Here is a 23,758-nt window from a genome sequence, read left to right as displayed (position 1 = left end):
GCAGTACATTTCTGGAGGAGCATTTCGCATATATGCATAGTTACCGTCAGTGTTACAAAATGAGCTCAGCCCTATTTTTTGTGAGGTTGGAAGGTAGAACGACTGATACCCCCCCCATGTAGGTCATTATAATGTATTCAGCCCTATATTTGTGGGGGTGAGAGCCAGAACAACTACTATTCCCCCCCCCCCCCCCGTGTATGGTCAGTATTGTATAATGTACTCAGTCCTGTTTTGTGGGGGTGGGAACTAGAATAGCTGATCACTGATATCCCTCCTGCACAGTCAGTATTGTGTAGGGTGGGAACTAGAGCAGCTGATAACTGATATCCCTCCCGTACAGTCAGTATTGTGTAGTACACTCAGCCCTACTTTTTGTGAGGAGAGGGCCTGAGCAACTGATATTCTCTTCCCATTGCAGCCCTCTCTAAGACCCACCATAGTGTCAGCACCAGGGTCTTATTATTTTAACCAGATCTTATAATGGGATAAGACATCTTTGATGTGGTCTTAATATTCTTACCCTCCTCCAGTTTTGTTCTATTCTATAGCAACATCTACTGGGATGACTGGCAAAGGCTAGTCTCTGTGGATAGTTTCTTTCAAGAAAACAGACAGCAAGAGGTGCCCAGCAGTCATAGTCAGTTCCATAACAGATGCAGAACCTAGCTGGGTATGAAGGCTCAGTCCCTGATTGGGGGTCATTCCTGATGCTTGGGATTTTTTTCTGTGTAGTTTTCAGTTCTTCCCTTTGGGTTCTTGTTTTTACACCTTCTGTTGTTCCTTTTCCAGAACATGCAAGCTGTTTGCATCTCAGACATAGTTATGGCTCGCTCGTTTTCTCTGGTAGTATCCAGCACCCTTTTCACTTTTTTTCCCCCTTGTTTAAATCCAGTCCGGATTCACCATGTATTATTAGTTAGGCTTTGGTGTTGCTGTGACCAGATATTCAAAGTAAACAGGGAGTAAAGATTTATTTGGTTCACTGTTTCAGAGAGCTCAATCCACATAGTCTATGGTTCTTGCACCCACAGTGAAATGGAAGTCTTGGGAATGGGTGCAAATAAGTGACAGGGGACTCTTATCTTGTGCACCAGAAGCAAAGAGGATTCCACCGAAGGACTTTGATATGGCACAGCTCAGGGGCGTGCCCCTGGTGACCTTTTTCCTCCAGTTTAGAAAGATTACAGAAAATTCCAGTGGCATTCAAGAAATAAGTAACATATATGACTCTTAAAAATGCCAATGAGCCGGGTGGTGGTGGCGCACGCCTTTAATCCCAGCACTCGGGAGGCAGAGGCAGGCGGATCTCTGTGAGTTCGAGACCAGCCTCATCTACAGAGCTAGTTCCAGGACAGGCTCCAAAACCACAGAGAAACCCTGTCTCGAAAAACAAAACAAAACAAAAAAAAGCCAATGAGTCTGAAATTCTCTTATCAAAGTATTAACGGTTGCCTGTGTGTGTGTGTGTTCCTAGCACTTGGGAGTTGGAGGCAGGGGATCAAGAGATCAGGGTCAGTCTGGGCTGTGTGACACCCTGTCTCACCAAACAGTGACAACAAAACCAGCTAGGGCCTGCCAGATGGTCCTAGTAAAGATGCTTGTTGTACAAGCCTGGCAAGCTGAGTTTGAGCCCGTTAACCCACATAAAGGTGGGAGGAGAGAACTGATTCTGTAGAGTTTACTCTTGATCGCCGCACCGTGTTATTGCACCCTTGCCCTCCATTAAACAAAAGAAAGAATGGGCCTGAGAGATAGCTCAGTGAGTAAAGGCTCTTACAGCCAAGTCTGATAGTCTGGGTTTGATTCCAGATCCCACGTAGTAGAAGTAGAGAAATGGTTCCCATAAGTTATCCACTGACCCTTACTCATGGGGTGTGGCATGTGTGCACACAGAGACACTAAATGAATAAGTAAATGTAATTTAAACATGAAAAAACTCTTAGAAATTAAACAACAAAGAAATACTTAAGAGTAATTTTTCTGCATTACTGTTTTGAGGTTAGGGATTTATTTTATTTTTGTTTTTGAGACAAGGTCTCACTGTGTATCCAGACTGGCTGGCCTTAGACTTGTAGCCATCTTCCTGCTTTAGCCTTTTGTGTGTGTGTGGGGGGGAGCGGGGGAGATTCGAGATAGGGTTTCCTTGTGTAGCTCGGACTGTCCTGGAACTCACTTTATAGACCAGGCTGGTCTCAAACTGAACTCACAGAGATCTGCCTGTCTCTGCCTCCTGTCTGCTGGATTAAAGGCGTGCGCCACCATGCCCAGCTGTGCTTCAGCCTTTTAAGTGCTGGTGTAGAACTGGTTTAAACATCTAGAAAAGTGTTTTGTGGTAGATTGATTTCTGAAAGTAAGGTGATTTTTGTTTGATTACATTTGTTTGTGAGCCTAGCCTTTGAATACATTGGTAATAAAATATTTTTTCTGAATTGTCAATTCTGAAAGCTTCTGAGATTTATTTAATTGTTTTGTATTTTGAGGTTGTGGGGCTTTGAACTGGTCTGTAGTTTGTGATCCTTTCTAACCTGCAGAGTGCTGGAATTAAAAGTGTGAGCCACCGTGTTTCCAAATTCCTTTAATGTATTGATGTATGTCTTCTCCTCCTTTAGAGTTGTCTGTGTGGGAAGTTTGTCCTCCGTCCACTACGACCATGCCGTAGATACTCCACTTCAAGCAGTTCTGGGTATGTGGCTTGTCTGCCTGGCACCAGGCTCTTACTGGATGCTAGTAATAGATGCATGCACGCGTGTTACTTAGAATTTGGACGTGGCTGCATAAACTAACTTTTATTAAGGAAATAGTATTCTGATCACATCCATGGTTTCAATTACACATGTTCATCATTGGAAGGCTGAGTGCAGTGTGGTAAGACTATTTTTTGAGACAGGGTCTCTATATGATCCTAGCTTCCTGGAACTCACTATGTAGACCAGCCTGGTCTCAAACTCATGAGAGATCTGCCTACCTCTACCTCCTGAGTGTTGGGCATCAACAACATATTTTGAGCAGGACTACATTCACATAACCATTTTATTGTAATACATTGTTAAAATTGTTCTATTTAATTATTGTTATAGTTCTCTTACTGTGTTTAGCTGATAAGTTAAACTTTGTCATAGTTACATATGTACAGAAAAAATGCAGGGTTTGATTCTGTCTGTGACTTCAGTCATCATCTGGGGTTTTTGAAACAAATCCCCACAGGTAAGGGGGAACTACTATACTATGCTGCAGCTTTGCTCTGAGGAGGCCTGTCTGATACATTACTTTGGGTAAGGCTTTGCTAATGATGCTTCTTGTGGTTCTTTGGTAACTGGGTGGCAAGGAGCTTCTGTTTTATTTATTTATTTTTTTTTAATATTTATTTATTTATTTATTTGTTATGTATACAATATTCTGTCTGTGTGTATGTCTATACGCCAGAAGAGGGCACCAGACCTCATTACAGATGGTTGTGAGCCACCATGTGGTTGCTGGGAATTGAACTCAGGACCTTTGGAAGAGCAGGCAATGCTCTTAACCACTGAGCCATCTCTCCAGCCCCGGAGCTTCTGTTTTATATGCATGCATTTAGGTTGTAAGTTTAAAAAGTACTTCTTAGTTCTGGTGACAATTTTTTGTCTTCCTTTCCCAATTTGAGACATGCTGAGAAAGATTTGGCCTACTTCTCTAGCCCAGTAATTTTCAAATTTAAATTTAATTTAATTAGAAGTCCTGCTCTGTAGCCCGGTCTGGCTTTGGTCTCAGATCAGTCCTCCTGCCTCAGCCTATAGAATGCTAGAATTAGCTTTTTTTTTTATTTTTTATTTATTTATTTTTTTGGTTTTTCGAGACAGGGTTTCTCTGTGGTTTTGGAGCCTGTCCTGGAACTAGCTCTTGTAGACCAGGCTGGTCTCGAACTCACAGAGATCCGCCTGCCTCTGCCTCCCAAGTGCTGGGATTAAAGGCGTGCGCCACCACCGCCCAGCTTTTTTTTTTTTATTTTTTAATTTTACATATCACTCCCAGTTCTCCTTCCCTCCCCTCATCCTGCTCCCTCTACCTTTTCCCCCGCCCCACCTTCTATCTCAGAGAGGGTATGGCCTCCCATGGGGAGTCAAGAAGTCTGTCCCATCATCACGTTGAGGCCTGACCAAGGTGCTGCCCCTGTGTTTAGGCTGAGCAAGGGATCTCTCCTTATAAGAGAAACTTTTTCCCCCTATAAAGAATTTGCTTTATTGTACTTTATTGTACAGAAAAGCTTGGAGAAGAGGAGCTTTGAAAGTTCGTGATTTGAGGTACTTCAGACAATCTCATAAATGTGACCATCAGGTTTCAGGGTTAAGTAAGAGACTGCTTCACTTTCTCTGTCCTAGTTCTTACCTTAAAGTTTTTGTCACCCGTGCATAAATATTGTTATTTTATATAGACAAGTTAAAAATGATCAAGAAAAGGTGGTTTGCAGCTATGTTGTTACAGTTGACTGCTGTGGTCCAAGTTAGTGATAGGGACATGGAAGTCTATAAGACTCAGTAGAAAAGTAGATAAATGGAAAGCAAGAAAGTATGATATTTTTCCTATTTCTCTCTTTTAGGTTGACTGCTGGTAAAATTGCTGGAGCTGGCCTTTTGTTCGTTGGTGGAGGGGTTGGTGGCACTATCATGTATGCCAAATGGGATTCCCATTTCCGGGAAAGTGTAGAGAAAACCATACCTTACTCAGACAAGCTCTTTGAGATGGTTCTTGGCTCTGCACCTTATACTGTCCCCTTGCCAAAGAAGCCGGTAAGAATTTAAACAGTGTTTCAGTTTATGCTGTGGAGTACTTTCAACTCAACTGCATATTTTTTGAGACAGAGTTTTATGTAACTCAGACTCTCCTTAAACTCCTTATCATCTGGGTTCACCTCCTAGGTTCTGGGGTTACAGGAATGTGCCATTATACCTGGCTATGGATTACTTTTTAAAAGCAAGCTATTTTCATCTGGACAACAGTATTTGTGTATAACTCACTTGCATCTTGCTGAATATATGTTTGTTAGTTCTCTTCAACTTGACTAATAGTAATCTATACAAGTAGGATTTTAGCCTGTGGAAATTCCATAAATGCTCTTAAATACCACATTTAAAAATAACATTGCACTTGGGTAAATCAGAGAGGTGTTTAGGACAGAGGTACTGGCTGGCCTGTGGCGTGAGGCACAGTTGTGGCAGTGTACCTGACTTAGTGCCCTAAGCACATAATGTAGAGTGGTCAGGTACAACTTATTGTTGTAGCTAGTTACAGCTTGCTTTAGAAAGAAATAAAAGGCACACATTTACTGTCTGCTGTTTGGTTGACAGTGACAGGAATGCTCTCCAGTGTCCTGGAGCATTGCACATATTCTTCAGTTTCACTTCCTATACACACCACTAGCTTAAACCTTTAAAAAATAATTTATTTTAAATTTTATCCATTATTGCTATTATTATGTACGTGTGTGTGTGTGTGTGTGTGTGTGTGTGTGTGTGTGTGTGTGTGTTCCAACATCAGTGTGGAGATGAGAGTAAATATTTGAGGGTGTGTTCTTCCACGGTAGGATTCAGGGATCAGGCTCAGGTTGTCAGGCCTGTACAAATGTTTTTACCCGCTGAGCCATCTTGCCAGCTGTAGCTTAAACTTTTTAAGTTCATCTTTAAAAGAAGTACATTGCATCTCCTGGAATTAGAGCTACAAGTGGCTATGAATCACCATGTGGGTGCTAGGAACCGAACCTGGGTCCTCTGGAAAAACCTCTAGTGTTCTTAACCACTGAGTCATCTTTCCAGCCCCCTTTTAAAAACTTAAGTGTATGGGTGTTTTGGCCAGTATGTATGTTTGCGTATTACATGTATGCCTGTGTCCATGGAGAGCAACAGAGGATGTCAGGTTCTCTGGAATTGGAGTTGTATCAGTTGGGAGTCGCCATGTGGGTACTGGGAATCAAACCCTGGTCCTCTGGAAGAGCAGCCAGTGTCCTTAACTGCTAAGGCATTGCTCCATCTACTAATCTTAAGTATTTCTTAATTCAAACACAGCATCTTGTTTACACATAGATAGAAGAGATGTACAAAAGAGCATGGGTTTTATGGTTTGTTTGCATTAGATATTTCTTTTTTTATGCTATGAGGCTGGACATGGCTGATCAGATAGTTAAGTCCAGTGTCTAGAATTCTATTGATTAAAAAGTGTTGCCTGGTTTCTTCATCATAACCAACCACATTGTTCCTGGCTGGTCTTCCAATTCGTTATTTCTTAGACCTTTAAAAGGTTTGCAGTGACTAAAACAGATAGTAATGCCCCTGTAATAATTCTAGGAGCAGGGGGTCTGGCTGAGAAGTTAAGAATAGTGTTTATTTCTTACTCAGCATAATCACAAGTATCATCTTTTGTGAATGAATTATTTATCTCTGAATGGCTTTTGCCTGTGCTCACTACTAGTTGCCTAGTTGCTTTGCAGACTGTTTGTACTTGACCAGCATAGTATACTGTACTGTACTATCTCAAAACCCACGTGCTACCATCCCCCAGGGGTGCTAGGGATTGAGCTCAGAGCTCAACAGGGCTCTACCACTGAGCCCCCAGCTCCCTATTTGCTTTTTTAGTAGTACAGCTAGTAGTGGTTACCAGGTTGCTGGATTAGAATTGCTAGATTTTCTATTATTGTTTTTATTTTGTTAGCTCTCTATTTTGTTTAATCTACCTTGACCTTGATCCTTTCATTTCCCACTTGTCTTCTGAAGTAAAGGCATTCCCATGTACCTGGTCTTTCCTCTCTTCAGTCTTCATTCCCCAGATTTCTGAAAAATTATAGATTATATTCATGTCAATGTAGACTCTTCTGAAATAAGCACTGCCATGCTTTCGTGTCACCGTTTGTCAGGAACTTTTAAACATTTTTAGTTTCTTAAGAGCCAAATATAAAAATGAGATTGTAAGGATTGTCTTACAATAGGCTGTCAAGATGGTTCAGTATGTAAAGTCTTGCCGTCAAGACCAGTGATCACATGTTGGAAGGAAAGGGCTGACTCTTGCAAGTTGTCCTCCTGCCATATGAGTGCTGTGCTGTATGCCTCTCCCTCCAATAAATAAATGTTGAAAATAAAGAGGATACAGTGAATGAAGCCAGGGATGGTTAGATGTTGGCCCAGAAGCTGGCCATTGCTCCCCTATCTCCTTTCTTCCTTCCTTCCTTTCTTTTTTTGCTTTTTTCATCTCCTTCCTCTCCTCTCCCCTTCTCCCTTTTCCTCCCCCCTTCTCTCCTGTCCCCTTCCCTCATGTGTAATTGCATGAATCCTGGCAATAAAAGAAACACCAAGCTAATGTTTTCACTCCGCCTCTCATCAGTCCTTTGTAGAGGTGGAGATAGCCTTTTCAGTGTCAGAGATAAAAAAGGGATGTCATATATCATATGCTTTATTATTTCCTGGAAGCCTTTAATGCTATACGTGGGCTAGTCCTTTGGAATTAAGTTTTTGGAATACATTTTTGTAGTAATGACAGCTTCTTTCTATGAGTATATTGCAAAATGTTGGTAACCTGACCTTTAAAAAAGAATATTACTATATGTTCCCTTTTAAAGGCAACATTGTATTCTAAATATCAAACATTTCCCTTTCCAAGATACAGTCTGGTCCACTAAAAATCTCCAGCGTATCAGAGGTGATGAAAGACTCCAGGCTGCCCATGGCACAATCCCAGAAACAGAAGGGAGACACTCCAGCTTCAGCAGGTACTTGTTAGAGCTACTCTTTGGAAGGTATAATGGGAGAAGTTGTCTCAATGTCTACAGTTACTTCTGACTTGATGAATCACTGAACTCTGATTAAGCAAATACTCCCTGAGTGTGCATTATAGGAGCTGGGGACCTACCAGTGAACAAACACTTTACAATGAGAAAACAGTGTGCTAATATTCCTTGATGGGACAAGAGGAGGAACTTCATCTACAGATGGGTGAAGCACAGGGTCAGCCAGGGGAGGAAGGGTATTTGTGGTTTTAATCAGGATAAATGTGGAAATCTTACCTGAAAGGTGTTGTTTGAGCAAAAGCTAGAAAGCTAGAAGGGAGTGAGAAAGTCACAGAGATACCTGCTGTGGTAAAGTGTCCCAGGCACCAGTTGGTGCCAAGGCTCGCCATGTCCAGGAAGGAGCCGAGTGAGTGGGAACAGTGGCAGGTCTACCAAGGAAGCAGAAAGGTGTCCTGGAAGCCATAGTAAGAGTTTTGTTTTATATTTGGAGTGGAGTGGAGAGATGTTGGAGGGTCTGAGCCAGGGGCTTTATGTCTAGCATCTATTTTTAGAAGATTTGTTTTGTCAGTAAGTGGAGGCACATAATCCTAGCACTTGGGAGACAGGCAGGAAGATTAACAGTCCAAAACTAGCCTCAACTACATAGTGAGTTCAAGGAATAGCCTGGGTGACTGAGACTGCCTCAAAAACAGAATAGTACATAGATACATAAGCCAGGGCAGAAACAGGGAGACCAGTCAATAGGTTTTGCTAACAGTATAGGTTTATCTTTTGAACGAGGCTTTTAATTTTTAAAACAAAATTTGTCTCATTTTACTGGTTTCCTACCCATTTCATCTCTAGAATTGTTTTTCTCTTACATCAACATTTTTGTTTATAAATTAGTCTTTCTGAAGTTTTTTTCTTTTAAATGAGTTCTTTCTTCACACACTGTCTTCACTGTGAACATCATCTTCCCTATGTTTGAAACTGTCATCCTGTTCCACATCTTTCACGTCTTCCTTTGTCTCTGCCATACTTCAGGGCTGTTCGAGTCTCTCTGCTGATTGCTTTCTTCTGTCTCTCCTCCTGTGACACAGACTTCTTTTTCTTTTGCTGTTCCTTTTTGGTAAATTACTCTGATGTTCACTTCCCTGTGCTTAGATTTAGCACTGTTACTAGAAGCCTTTCTTTAAGGTAAGAGGGATTAAAGTGTCTGTAGGTGCAGAGAAGACTTTGCCTTGTACTTTCTCAACTTTTTTCAGTTTTCTGTTTCTGTGGTTATTCATTCACACACAGGGTGGTAGAAGCATTTGTGTTTTTAAGTAGTACAGTGTGAAGTGCTCTGCACTAGATTCTTGCCTGTGGGCTAAAGGCAGTACAAGTACCATGCATAAAATGTATTTATAGCATCTACAGGGGCAGCTCAAATTATTTCTGCAGCAGGTGACACACTTTCGGTCCCAGCCCCTGCGGTTCAGCATGAGGACGCTGTAAGAACTGATCGTTCCGACATTGGTGAAGGAAAACCCACATCTGTAACCTCAGGTAGTTTAATTATTCATCTGTTGTGATATAGATGTTTTCTTCCAGAACACCTTTGCCTCGGCCCTCAGATACTTTAGAAAATGTGTACCTAGATTGGTTTCCAGCCCTCAGATTTGCCTAGGAAAGATTTAAATTTCAAAGTCTAAGGTAATCCTTGAAAATGTTACCAGCTAATCCCTCATTTCCTGTGGAGTTGGAAGAGGGTGATGTTTAGAGTCCTTGCCACCCGGCATTGCCATTAGTACTTTATATCCTTGTTAGCTGTTGAAAATGTTGAAATTTGCTTTCCTCTTGTTCACTTTTGCTGCAAGAGGAAGCATTCTCATCTTCTGTAAGGGAGCGACCACCTGAAGAAGTCGCAGCTCGCCTAGCACAACAGGAAAAGCAAGAACAATTTGAGAAGGAGTGTATGTAAATCAAGTCGCTGTCTTCATCCGTCATCCGCTTGTCATCCAGTAGCTGGTTGGGGTTTCCTTTGTTTCTTCATGTGGTTGCCTGGGTCCCACCATCATTTCATCAATTGTGCTCTTTCCTTCAAAACTGCACTCACCCAGGTCACATGAGTTGTAACTGGGAACATTGCAAACCCATTTTATTATTTCTAGTACAAAGCTTTTGTTATAACTCCATGGAACAGAACTGAATTATTTCAACCTTTAAAATTTGTATGCTTAGTTAGGCAGTGGTGGCACATGCCTTTAATCCCAACAGCTGGGGACAGAGGCAGGTGGATCTCTGTGAGTTTGAGTACAGCCTGGTCTACAGAGCTAATTCCAGGACAGCCAAGGCTACACAGAGAAACCCTGTCTCAGGAAGGGGTGGGGGAAGCTTATATGTATGTCTGTGAGGCTCACACTGCAGCCTATAATACATCCACTCCGGACTCTGTCTGTTGACAATCTTGGGAAAGAGGGTGTTCTACATGTTGCTAGTCTTTAGCAAAATAAGTGTATTTCCTCTTAATTTTCAGTTCTGTGTTATTTTGTGGTGTGTGTGTGTGTGTGTGTGTGTGTGTGTGTGTGTTTGTTTGTTCAGGTTCACTCATCTGTACATGAGTGTCTAGAGCCCAGAGATTGACTTCAGATATTTTCCTGTATTGCTCTCCACCTAATTTTTTGTTATTTTTTTAAAGATTTATTTATTTATTTGTATACAACATTCTGCCTCAATGTATGCCCGCACACCAGAGGAGGGTGCCGGATCTCAGTATAGATGGTTGTGAGCCACCATGTGGTTGCTGGGAATTGAACTCAGGACCTCTGGAAGAGCAGCCAGTGCTCTTAACCTCTGAGCCATCTCTCCAGCCCTCTACCTAATTTTTTTGAGACAAGATCTCTCTCATTGACCCTTCAACTTGTTGTTTCAGCTAGGTCTCATCCTGTGGGTTATTACCCCTTTGGGGATCACCTAAGACCATCTGTATATCAGATATTTACATTATGATTCATAATAGTAGCAAAATTATAGTTATGAAGTAGCAGCGAAAAAAAAATGTTATAGTTGGGAGTCACCACAACATGAGGAACTGTTTTAAGAGGTTGCAGCATTAGGAAGGTTAAGAACCGCTGGGTGAGACTGACTGGTCATTGGGCCTCCTAGGTCTGCCTGACTGTCCACCCCAGCACTGTGGTTACAGACGCACTTGCTGCAGTGCACAGCTTTTACATAGCTGGTGGGGATCTGAACTTGAATCCTCATGTTTGAGTAGCGAGCATTTTACCCACTGAGCCATCTCCCCAGCCCCCTGTTAGATTTTTGATAGTTTAAAAAATGGTAATAGATGCCCCTGTTTTCAGGAGGTGCAGACTGTCACTCACTGCACTGTTGTGTGTTAGTGACTTTGGAAGTAAGTAAGGGGTGTAAAAGGGTTCTCGCTGAACAGAAAGTGACTTTCAAATTCTCCTGCAGCTTTGTGAATTTTCTCTTTGGCGACATCACTTGTTTTTTCTGTTGCTAAACCTGGCTTTGTTTCCTTGACCCCTTGTTGGTTCTGCCCTGTTCTGAGGAGTTGCCATTGTGAGAGAGAAGAGATGTGGAAGAAGGAGCCTTAGGAGTAGGGCATCTGTGTAAGCGCTGGACTTGAGTGATTCTTTTGCTGTTTTTTTTGTTTGTTTGTTTTTTGTTTTGTTTTCAAAACAGGGTTTCTCAGTAGCTATGGAGCCAGTTCTGGAAATTGCTCTGTAGACCAGACTGGCCAAAACTCATAGAGATCCACCTACCTCTGCCTCCCGAGTGCTGGGATTAAAGGCATGTGCCACCACCGCCCGGCTCTTTTGCTGTTTTAACTGTGTGTGTTCTGTTTCATTCTTGGCCTTGTTAGAGATAGTTGAAAATGTTAGGCAAATGAACAAATTCTCAGTGAAATGTTTTTATATTTTCCCAGTTTTTCATAATGGTCATATTTCTTCCCCCTCTTCTCGTCTGTCTCTTTGATACTTTTTTCCATAAGTAGCTCAAACTGCTTTTTACTTGATTGTGTAGTCCAGAATGGCCTTGACCTCACAATTTTTCTGCCTCAGTCATCTAAAATATAAGAGTATATGTTGAATTCATATTTTCTCCTCACTTTTCTTTCTGTCCTTTTATCATATGGTGCTTTGACTTAAGCTATCCACCGGAGATGCAGAATATTCTGCTGTGGCTGTTCTCTTTGGGGTGGGTTTAAATTCTCATGGTTTGGTTTAGACAAACTGAAAAGGTTTAGCATTGTGGCTTTGCTCCTTAATTTTCCTTTAAGCCTTAGAACTATGTACATGTACACTTTTTTTTAAATCAAGGATTAGAGCATAGTAGATAGATACCTAAAGAAAGTAGCATTGAACCTGGTGACGGTAGCACACACTTTAATCCTAGCACTCAAGACACTGAGTCAGGTGGATCTTTGTGAGTTCAAGATCAGCCTGGTCTATAGAGTGAGTTCCAGGACAGCCAGGGCTACACAGAGAAACCCTGTCTCAAAAAAACTCCCAAGATCCAAGTACCTCGGCCGGGTGGTGGTGGCGCACGCCTTTAATCCCAGCACTTGGGAGGCAGAGGCAGGCGGATCTCTGTGAGTTCGAGACCAGCCTGGTCTACAAGAGCTAGTTCCAGGACAGGCTCCAAAACCACAGGAAAACCCTGTCTTGAAAAACCAAAAGATCCGGTTGTGGTGGTGCACGCCGGTAGGATTTGCTGAAGGAGGCAGAGGCAGGAAGATCACGAGTTCGAGGCCAGCCTGGGCTACACATTAAAAAAAAAGAAAAACCAAAAGAAAAAAAAATATCGAAGTATCTCTTTTTCTTCATGTCCCTCTTGGTCTCTTGATACCTTGCTCTTTGGATTAAGCTGCAGTTTGATCTCAGTTTCTTGGTATTTTCTCACTATTGCCTTTTTCACTTACCTGTGTACACTTGCACACTATGTCTCCTCCGGATTCTCACAGAATAAAAAAAAAAGGAGAGAGATGAAAGACAGTTTTTAATATAGCCGATATTGCTGTTGACTTCATGTGTGCTTTTGTGGAGAAACTGTCCATTCCAAGCCTCCCTTTGGTTTTTGTTATGTTGTTGTTTGTTTAATTTTGTTTCTTTGTTTTAGACGAGGTCTGCCTTAAAATCTTATTTATTTATGTTTATATGTGTCTGGGGGCAGAAGTACCTTGGCATGTATATGTGGAGATCAGAGACCATGTGGGAGTTAGTTTTCTCCTTGCACCATATGTGTTTCAGGGATTGAACTCACTTTGTTAGGCTTGACAGCAAGTACCTTTACCTGTTGAGCCTTCTCATCAGCCTTGTTTGAGATAAGGTTTGCTGTGTAATGTGTGTGGTGGTCCTCCTGTCGCTGACTCCTGAGTGCAGGGATTAAGGACCACCACACACAGCTTTTCTTTTACTTTTTTGTTGTCATGTTTTCTTGTTTGTTTCCTTTCTCCTTGGTCTGGTATCCTCTTGTATCCTGGACAAGTACTAGGGGTTTTCCTCTTTCTTTTTTTTTTTCATGATATTTATTGAGCTCTACATTTTTCTCTGCTCCCCTTTTTGTCTTTCCCCTTCCCTCTTCAACCCTCCCTCAAGGTCCCCATGCTCCCAATTTACTCAGGAGACCTTGTCTTTTTCTACTTTCTACTTCCCATGTAGATTAGATCTATGTAAGTCTCTCTTAGTGTCCGTATTGTTGTCTAAGTTCTCTGGGATTGTGGTTTGTAGGCTGGCTTTCTTTGCTTTATATTTAAAAACCACCTATGAGTGAGTACATGTGATAATTGTCTTTCTGGGTCTGGGTTACCTCACTCAAAATAATGTTTTCTACCTCCATCCATTTTCCTGCAAAATTCAAGCCGTCGTTAGTTTTTTCTGCTGTGTAGTACTCCATTGTGTAAATGTACCACATTTTCCTTATCCATTCTTTGGTCGAGGGGCATTTAAGTTGTTTTCCAGGTTCTGGCTATGACAAACAAAGCTGCTATGAACATAGTTGAGCACATGTCCTTGTGGCATGATTGAGCATTTTTTGGATATATACCCAAAAGTGGTATTACTGGGTCTTGAGGAAGGTTGTTTCCTAATTTTTCTGAGAAATCGCCACACTGACATCCAAAGGGGTTGTCCCAGCTTGCATTCCCACCAACAGTGCAGAAGTGTTCCCTTTTCCCTACAACCTCTCCAGCGTAAGTTGTCATCAGTGTTTTTGATCTTGGCCATTCTTACAGGTGCAAGATGGAATCTCAGTTGTTTTGATTTGCATTTCTCTGATGACTAAGGATGTTGAACATTTCCTTAAGTGTCTTTCGGCCATTATAGATTCCTCTGTTGAGAGTTGTCTGTTTAGGTCTGTACTCCATTTTTTTTTATTGGATTATGTGATATTTTGGTGTCCAATTTCTTGAATTCTTTGTATATTTTGTTGAGAAGTAGAAAATAGGCATTTTTTTTTCTGCTGAGTCTGCAATTTTTATGAAATGAAATAGTTAATGATTATGGTATGTGTATGTATTCCCTTCAGAATATTCTAAACCTTTATCTATTGATTATATTAGCCTTTCTAAGATATCTTTCCCCTGAAACGCCTTTTATTTTAGAAAATTCAAGCTTTATAAAAGTGAAAATAATATAGTAAACTCAGATCGGCCATCCATATTTCCTTTTTATGATTTATTGGTTGTTTTTATCTGTGTGAATGTTTTCCTGCATGTGTGTATGTGTACCATGCATGTGCCTGGTACCTATGGAGGCCAGATGTCAAGTTACAGGTAGCTTTGAACTGCCATGTGAGCACTAGGAACTGAAGCCTGGTCCTCTGCAAATACAGCAGTGCTCCGAGCCATTTCTCTCACTATGTTCCCACCACAGCCCCTGTACTTTGAAGAGAATTATGCTTTCCTGAAATTGGGTCCCATGTATAGCTTATTTTGTTTGGTGTGTTGTTTTTTTTTAAATATTCATTTATTATATGTACAATATTTTCTTTCTGCATGTATGTCTGAAGGCCAGAAGAGGGCACCAGACCTCATTACAGATGGTTGTGAGCCACCATGTGGTTGCTGGGAATTGAACTCAGGACCTTTGGAAGAGCAGGCAGTGCTCTTAACTGCTGAGCCATCTTTCCAGCCCTGTTTGGTGTGTTTTTGAGAAGCACCGGAAGACTTAGGATAAGAGAGAGTTTAGTCTTTTGCAAGGAGGATTTGTTTTTAACTGTTGTTTCTCTTTTCAGCTTTAGCCAAGAGTTTAGAAGATGCTCTGAGCCAGACTGCATCTGTTACTCTGCAGGCTATTACAGCCCAGAATGCTGCAGTTCAGGCTGTCAATGCACACTCCAACGTACTGAAAACAGCCATGGACAGTTCTGAGGTGCGCCACAGAGGGATTGATCTGTGTAATAGACCGATTGTTTCTGTCCGATACAGGCTTTCTCACAGAGTAAAGACAGTCAACAATAACTCTTTTTCCGTCTGTATTTTTAAATCAGGATCTTCTCACTATGTATCCCAGTCTAACCTGCAATTCATTAAGGAGGCCAGCTGGCCTCATTCTTGCAGTGATACTCTTGTATAAGCCTCCTGAGTAGGGATATAAGAGGTGTATGTTTAGCTACAATAATTGTCTTAAAAATACAAAACAGCTGGAGACTGTTGGTGCACATCTTTAATCTCAGCGCAAGGAAGACAGGTAGGCAAATCTTTTGGGTTTGAGACAAGCCTGATTTACATGGCAGGTTCCAGGCTAGTCAGTGCTTCATAGTGAGACTTTGACTCAAAACAAACAACCAAACAAAATTGAGAAAAACTTTCAAATATGTTTTACATGAACCATAGAACTGTTACAGTGTGAGAACTCTGTGGTTTTGTTTTTTGAGACAGGTCTCGTTATTCAGGCTGATACTGAATTCATTGTGTAGCTGATACACGATACCTGTTAGTAATATCTTCAGCAAATGTTAAAATGTAGTTTCCAACTTTTAAGCAGTGTTTTCAATAAAATAATTTTATTATTATTACAGGCTGGTGCTGAGCTCACTGTAGCCAAGGATAAGCTTGAACACAAGATGCTTCTGTCTGTACTTGGAAAGTGCTAAGATTGCTAGGTGGATACAGCCTCACCTCGCTTGAGAGAGTTTACATTTGCTCTTCTTAATAGTCCTTCAATGTGGTTTTTTTACCGTTTATTAATTAATTAATTATTTTTTTGTGCAGATGGGGTTTCTCTGTGTAGCTCTGACTGTCCTGGAACTAACTAGACCAGGCTACCCTAGAACTCAAAGATCTGCCTGCCTTGCCTCCCATATGCTGAAATTAAAGGCGTGCACTACCATGTCCAGCCAAGCATTTCTGTAACTAAACTTTAAATTTCTAGATATTTTAGAATGATACGAAATTTTAAGAAATAATACTAAAATTTTCTATATACCGTAGACACTTTCAAAAGAAGTTAAAAAAAGAAACAAAACAGATGGTGGTGGTGGCGCACGCCTTTAATGCCAGCACTTGGGAGCCAGAGGCAGGTGGATCTCTGTGAGTTGAAGGTCAGCCAGGTCTACAGAGTGAGTTCTAGGACTGGCTCTATAGTTGCCTGGAAACCCTGTCTTAAAAACTAAACAAATAACAACAGCAAAAAGAAGTGTAAAAAAAGAAAGATAGTCCTCTGTGTTATCTGCGTATTTGCTGGAACATGGTCAGATTCTAGTGGCCTGTCCTTTATATAGAACTGAGTTCCTCCCCTCCCACACTTCTACCAGCAGCCACCATTTGTGGAGAATTACTGTTCAGAGTTCTCTTTGACTTCCTGTCTAGGCTGTTACTTCTTTTGTGTGTGTGTGGGGGGGAGGGTGTTACAGAGGCCTTTCATAGGCGCACTTATCAATATGGCAAAAGTAGTCTCCTTGCACTTCATAGTCAGTGTGAAGCATGGTCCATGGACTGCCACTCTGTTTCTAGCAAAAGCACAAACCATGACCATGGCCTCCTGCTTCAGTAGAACCATAGAGCCTGACATGACCCTCATAGGCTGCTGGAACCACGAACATCAACATGACCTCAGGTCAGCCACATCAATATGGCTCCTGGTGACAATACAGCCTATGGATATCTACATGACTTCTGGCTGCAGCCCAGACCGTAGACACCTGCATGACCTTTGGTGCTGACATAGGCCGTGGGCATCAACAGAGACCCAGCTGTAATAAGACCACAGACCCAGGCAGGGCCCTTGATAGCAGCTCGGGCCACTCAGATCATGATGGCCTCTGGCAGCTGCGTGGGCTGTGAGCATCTCCATGACTTCAGGTAGCAGTGCCCACCGTGGACTCCGCATGACCTTCGGTGGTACCTCACATCACAGACATCAACACAAACCCTGACTGCCATAGGGCCTCGGACCCAGACATGGCCTTTGGTGGCAGTGAGATACTGCCTGTACTTCACCATGGCCTCAGGTGGCAGCACAGACTGCTCACATCAGTATGTCCTCCAGCGATAGCACAGACACTGACATCCGTGTGGCCTTTGGTGGTAACTTGGACTATGGACATCTACACAGATCCCAGCTATAGCAGGATGTGGTTCAGTTGTTTCATTCATTCATTCATTCATAAATTTTATTAAATTTATTTTTATTTTATGCTTACTGGTTTGTGTGTGCCTATGTGAGGGTGTCAGAAGCCTTGGAACTAGAGTTTAGACTGTAGTGATATTTTATTTGTATCTTAATAAAAAAAAAAAGCTTGCCTGAACTTCAGAGAGTATAACAGCCGTACTGATCAAGCCTATAGCACCCGGTATTCCCAGGCAGTCTCCCATCCCAAGTACTAACCAGGCGCAACCCTGTTTAGCTTCCGAGATCAGACGAGATGGGGGTGCATTCAGGGCGGTATGGCGATAGATGAGTATATGAGTATGCGTGTGCTCATGTCATGGTGCATGTATTGAGGTCGGAAGACAACTTTAAGGAGTCAGTTCCTTTTGCTTTGATGAGGCAGTGTCTCTAGTTTCTGCCACATTGTGTAGTGTTGGCTAGTGGCCCATTAGCTTTTGGGTGATTTCTCTGCTTCTGTCTCCTACCTTGGTGTCGGGATGCTGGCATTACAGAGGCATGCCCCTGCCTCCAGCTTATTTATATGGATTTCAGGGATAAAACTCAGGTTGTCAGGTTTGTGTGCAAACCTCTTTTCTGTTGAACCAGCCGGATGGTCCTGAATTAATTTTTCTTTCTTTCATTCTCTTTTGTTTTTTGTTTCATTTATTATTTAGAGACGGGGTTTCTCTGTGTGACAGCCCTGGCTGTCCTGGAACTCGATTTGTAGACCAGGCTGGCCTAGGGCTTAGAGGTCTGCCTGCCTCTGCTGTTCAAGTGATGAGATTAAAGGCGTACGCCACCACCATCAGGTCTGGAATTATTTTTTCATAGTGTTGGGAAACAATTGTACGTACAGGGCTCTTCTTTCTAGGCCTCTGTAAATCTGGATTGCCTTCAGAAAGATACATCTTTGTCATTCATGTTTGTATCTTTATGAAGAGTTCAATAGTAAGAGGCAAGGTTCATCTTTCTATATTTCATTGTAGTACTTGGATATCATTTGAAATGTTAATGATCATCAGTGTTAAATTGAGGGGGTTTATTAGTCTTATCACTAAGTGTCAGAAGTCAACTGTGTTGCCCTATCCTACAATGCCTGGCTGGAATTCACAGAGATCCATCTGTCTCGAGTCCTTGAGTGTTGAGATTAAAGGCATGTACCACCAGGCCTGGCTGTTTTGAAAATCTAATAATAAACACATTAAAAAAAAATTCCTAACCCAGTCAGGGAGTGATGGTGCATACCTTTTATCCAAGCACCTAGGAGGCAGAGGCAGGTGGATTTCTATGACTTTGAGGCCAGCCTGGTCTGCAGATCAAGTTCCACAAAATCAGAACTACACAGAGAAATCTTGTCTTAAAAAACAAATAGCAAAAATTCCTAACCCTGTGAGATAATGAATTCCTCTTCTGGAGAAACACTGTCTATAATTTTTTTCTCGGAATTTAATGGCACAGAATTCTGCATATAATACTAGGGAAAGGAATTCGTTATTCTTATATAACTAAAAATTTTGTTTAGATTGCAGGTGAGAAGAAGTCGGCCCAGTGGCGGACAGTGGAGGGTGCGTTGAAGGAACGAAGAAAGGCAGTTGATGAAGCTGCTGATGCCCTTCTCAAAGCCAAGTAATTACTCATGGACTTTAACAAGTAATTAGAGCCTCCTGGTGGCTTCCTTTGGACTGGACTTTCTCTGTGTGATCTGTATAAATGAAGAGGCAGAGAAACCATTCCCTTACTTCTCCACCAGTATATGCTCTGAACTGGCTCCAGGAACAGGAAGATTTAGAAGAATAAATTTATGAAGCACAATTAAACTAAAATAGTTTGTTTAAAAGTAAGGTTTGTTGGGGGCTGGAGACACGGCTCAGTGGTTCAGATCACTGGCTGCTCTTCCAGAGGACCTGAGTTCAATTTCCAGCACCCTCATGGCAGCTTAAGACTATAACTTCAGTTTCAGGGGTTCTGACACCCTCACCCAGACATACATGTAGACAGAACACCAGTGCACATAAAAATACATAAAAGTCAGATTTGCATTGGATTCCTGCTTAGAAATTGTGTTTACTCAGTTACCATTGTTCTATTCTAATTTCTAGATTCTTTTTTTCTTTTTCTTTTCTGAAACAAGGTTTCTCTGTATGTAGCTCTGGTTGTCCTGGAACATACTCTGTATACCAACCTGCCTCTGCCTCCCGAGTGCTGGGATTAAAGGTATGTGCCACCATTACCTGGATAATTTCTAGATATTAATGGGATGATCAGTACAGTTTTATCAGAATTGAGAATATTTATTATAACAATTTGCCAGAACTACAAAAGTAGTTAATTTATTGAGCGATGTGCTACCTTGACCTTTCTTCCTACAAACTGGCTAAAGCTAGTATCTTAGTTTGGTTTCTCTTGCTATGATAAAGACCATGACCAGAGCAGCTTGGGGAGGAAAGGACTTATTTGTCTCACACATCCCAATCAACAGTCCATCACTGAAGGAAGTCAGGGCAGGAACTGAAGCAGAGGCCATAGAGGAACTTTGCTTATTATAGCTTGTTCCCCATGGCTTGCTCAGTCTAGTTTCTTATATCTACCAGGACCACCTGCCCCTAGGGATGGTACCTACCCACAGTTAGCTGGGCTCTTCACAGCAATCATCAGTCTAAAATATGCTTCTCAGGCTTGCCTACAGACCAGTCTGATGGGGACCTGTTCTCAGTTGAGGTTCTGTCTTAGATGATTGCAGCTTGGGGCAAGTTGACAAAAAGCTAACCAACACAACTAAGGTAAAGTACCGAAACTGATATAGGTCTGTTCTAAAACCTGAATCTCACGCATGGCCTTAGGCTATTCCTGTCTTTTTTTTTTTTTTTCCTTCGAGACAGGGTTTCTCTGTAGCTTTGGTTCCTGTTCTGGAACTAGCTCTTGTAGACCAGGCTGGCCTCGAACTCACAAAGATCCGCCTGCCTCTGCCTCCCGAGTGCTGGGATTAAAGGTGTGTGCCAACACTACCCAGCTGGCTATTCCTGTCATATATATACATCAAAACTCTATAAAGTTGATAAGAATTATACTGAGCCCTATTTTTTTCCTTTTTGCCTCAGAGAAGAGTTAGAGAAGATGAAAAGTGTAATTGAAGATGCAAAGAAAAGAGAGGTTGCTGGGGCCAAGCCTCATATAACTGCTGCAGAGGGGAAACTTCACAACATGATAGTTGATCTGGATAATGTGGTAAAAAAGGTATGTTTCTGAAGTGTTCATAATATTTTATATATATATATATATATATATATATATATATTTTTTTTTTTTTTTTTTTTGTTTTGTTTTGTTTTTGTTTTTGTTTTTCAAGACAGGGTTTCTCTGTAGCTTTGGAGCCTGACCTGGCACTAGCTCTTGTAGACCAGGCTGGCCTAGAACTCAGAGATCCGCCTGCCTCTGCCTCCCGAGTGCTGGGATTAAAGGCGTGCACCACCACTTCCTGGCAATATTTTATATTTTAAAATATCTATTAAAGCATTTCTAAGAATTCAAGAAAATAATAAGATTCCTACTATCTAAATTTTTCATTGTAAATGTATTTATTGTAAAAAGAAAAATACTAGTGCTAACTCCTTCTAAAGTTTGTGTGGGAGGGTTAGTAGCAATAGAAGAGCACTTGCCTACAAGAACAGTGATCTTAATTGGATTTCTGGGGTTCTATTAGTGGAAGGAGAGAACTGGTTCCCACAAGGTGTCCACTGGCTTCTGTTCACATTCTATGACACATGAAAACTCACATATACACAGGCAAAACACACGCTTTCACAAAAGAAATAAAAAATATAAAGAAAGCCAGGCATGGTGGTGGATGCCTTTAATCCCAGCACTTGGGATGCAGGTAGGCGAATCTCTGTGAGTTCGAGGCCAGCCTGTTCTATAGCGCAGGACAGCTAGCACTGTTATATAAAGAAACTCCGTCTCCAAAAAACCACACACACACACACACACAAAACCTAAAAAAGAAGACAGGTTTAATTTCTATTTTCTGATCTTTAGATTTCTGTATTTTGTTTGTACCCACTAGTCAGATTGGTTTCTTAGAGTGTAGATGGTACTTTTTGTTCCATTTAGTCAGAGACTTCTTGTATCTGCTTAGGTCCAGGCTGCTCAGTCCGAGGCTAAAGTGGTGTCTCAGTATCATGAACTTGTAGTCCAAGCAAGAGATGACTTTAGAAAAGAACTGGACAGTATTACTCCCGACATAACTCCTGGATGGAAAGGGATGAGTAAGTACAAGTAATATCCATTTTCTTTCTGGATTTTAGCAGCTAATCAACTAATCCAAACCTGCTTCAAGTCCAGACTTCCAATCTCAATGCTTCTGGAATGCACTTAGTATATAGGGTATTGTTTATCTCTGTTGCCGCTATAGCAAGTAGAACATTGGCATTACTCCTATAGTTTTCATCATGGTGAACAGTACCTCAGCTAGTGTTTAATTCTGTATGATTCAAGATTCAGTTCTAATTTGCTACTCAAAAATTAAAAATAGGATCCAAGTGAGTTAGAGTAATTAACTTTGTTAAGATATGTAATGTATAGATACTTAATCAAATCATTTGATACTTAAAAATCTTTGGAATGGATTAATTAAGGCACAGCTGAAAATTCGATTAGCAACCCCAACTTCTCCAGACTGTTCTCAAGCTTTGTTACTCACCAGTTTCAGCCTCTCTAGTGCTGGGGATTACAGGCGTTCACTGCTGTTCCTAGCTGGAAAATTCATTCTTCTGAGATTATGAAATTGAGGAGCTGTTGATGCCCTAATTAGTTAAAAGGTGGTCACAGTTGTCAGCTGTGATAGTGCATACCTTCAGTCCCAATACTTGGGAGGCAGAGGAACAAGGATCCAGTCTGGTTTGAAGTCAGTCTGGTCTACATAATGAGTTCCAAGACATCCTGGGCTACATAATGAGACCTTGTCTCAAAAACATAAAATTAAGGTGCCACAGTCATTTGAGGGTGAACTGATATGGGCCACCTATTGTGTGTACCAGGAACATGACGTGAATAGGAAGATTCTAGGGACCAGTTGTTTAGCAACTTGTTTGTTGGACTGTGATGTATATAGTGTAGCGAACTTGAAGATGTTTATACTCCTACCCCAGCATTTTAGCTCCTGTGAATTTGCTGAAGAAAACTCAGAAAAGTGCAATGAGGCGCTGTTTTAAGAGCACAGAATTTGAGAATTAGGGGTGTAGTTCAGTGGTTGAAGATTCTCCGTGTGTGCAAGAGGCCCTGGGTTGGAGTCTCAGCACTAACAAAGCAAAAAGGGCCTGGTATGGTGGCACATGCCTCTAATGCTATACTTGGGAGGCAGAAATGAGTGGATCTCTGTGAGTTTGAGGTCAGTGTGGTTCGTATGCAAGTTTCAGGACAGGCAGAGCAATAGAAGTTAGAACCTTAATCTGCCCCCACTCCTCATCACCAAAAATAGAAAGAAAAAAAGGAAAGAAAAAAAAGTGGTGAGAGGATTCGGCTAGAGGGAGGGTGGCTCAGTGGTAGAGCATTAGTCTAACATGTGCAAGCTCTGAGTTTAGTCCCCAGCACCAAAAAGAACTAAAAAGAAAGAAAAGAATTTGAAACAGCCAAATATTCCTTATGTATATCAGTCAAATGAGCTGGTATTGTGTCTCTCTGAAGAGAAGTCTAGGCAGTATGGGCACATGCTGCCAAACCTGGACCCACATGGAGGAAGGAGATAATCAACTCCCTAAAGTTGTTCTCTGACTCCACACAGTTGCCATGACACACTTCAACCCAAATAAATAAATAGATGCAATGCCTTTTTTAAAATATTAAACACTAAAATAATATAGAATAGAATAGCAACCACTACAGGTTTAAGAACCTGTAAATGAAGCTCTTTTTTAAAAAAATATTTATTTATTATGTATACAATGTTCTGTCTGTGTGTATGCCTGCAGGCCAGAAAAGGGCACCAGACCTCATTACAGATTATTGTGAGCAACCATGTGGTTGCTGGGAATTGAACTCAGGACCTTGGGAAGAGCAGACAATGCTCTTAACCTCTGAGCCATCTCTCCAGCCCCTAAATGAAGCTCTTATTGAAGGCTATATCATCATGTCAAGTATAAAAAAATGCTTGGGGTCTGGATAGAATGATCAGCAGTTAAAAGTTTTACTTACTGCTCTCACAGAATATCCAGGGGCGGGGGGGGGGGGGTGTCCTTAGCACTTACATAGTAGCTCGCATGTGTAATCCAGTTTTAGGGGATCTTATTCTTTCTTCTGGCCTCTGCAGGCACCTGCATTCACATAGTGCCCATAAACACTCATGCAAACACAGACATTATACATAAAAATAAACAGTTTTGAAAAGTGCTTGGGACTGATAAAACCCAAATCAAGAGTCCATGAGCACATCTCCTTTATT

General features: G+C 41.5%; 1 protein-coding gene and 1 pseudogene across 12 annotated transcripts in view; one reads left to right on the top strand and one right to left on the bottom strand.

Annotated features, from left to right (window-relative positions):
* Positions 1-23,758, top strand: part of Immt (inner membrane mitochondrial protein) — a 41,126-nt gene that overhangs the window by 9,993 nt on the left and 7,375 nt on the right. For 2 of the 12 annotated variants that reach the window (XM_075983855.1, XM_075983842.1), the window contains exons 2-10: positions 2,613-2,686; positions 4,577-4,766; positions 7,624-7,732; positions 9,140-9,277; positions 9,589-9,684; positions 14,969-15,105; positions 18,848-18,951; positions 20,424-20,559; positions 21,458-21,587. In XM_075983855.1, the coding sequence (XP_075839970.1) occupies positions 2,613-2,686; positions 4,577-4,766; positions 7,624-7,732; positions 9,140-9,277; positions 9,589-9,684; positions 14,969-15,105; positions 18,848-18,951; positions 20,424-20,559; positions 21,458-21,587 (1,114 nt within the window). The remainder of the gene's footprint in view (positions 1-2,612; positions 2,687-4,576; positions 4,767-7,623; positions 7,733-9,139; positions 9,278-9,588; positions 9,685-14,968; positions 15,106-18,847; positions 18,952-20,423; positions 20,560-21,457; positions 21,588-23,758) is intronic. The other 10 variants (XM_075983846.1, XM_075983843.1, XM_075983852.1 and 7 more) reach the window with 6 other exon arrangements.
* LOC142856612 (5S ribosomal RNA) lies at positions 17,513-17,633 on the bottom strand (annotated as a pseudogene).

The sequence above is a fragment of the Microtus pennsylvanicus genome, chromosome 8 (assembly GCF_037038515.1).
Source record: "Microtus pennsylvanicus isolate mMicPen1 chromosome 8, mMicPen1.hap1, whole genome shotgun sequence".
NCBI classification, from domain to species: Eukaryota; Metazoa; Chordata; class Mammalia; order Rodentia; family Cricetidae; genus Microtus; species Microtus pennsylvanicus.
The sequence above is the reverse complement of the archived record's forward strand: the minus strand, read 5'-3'. Positions and strand labels throughout refer to the sequence as shown.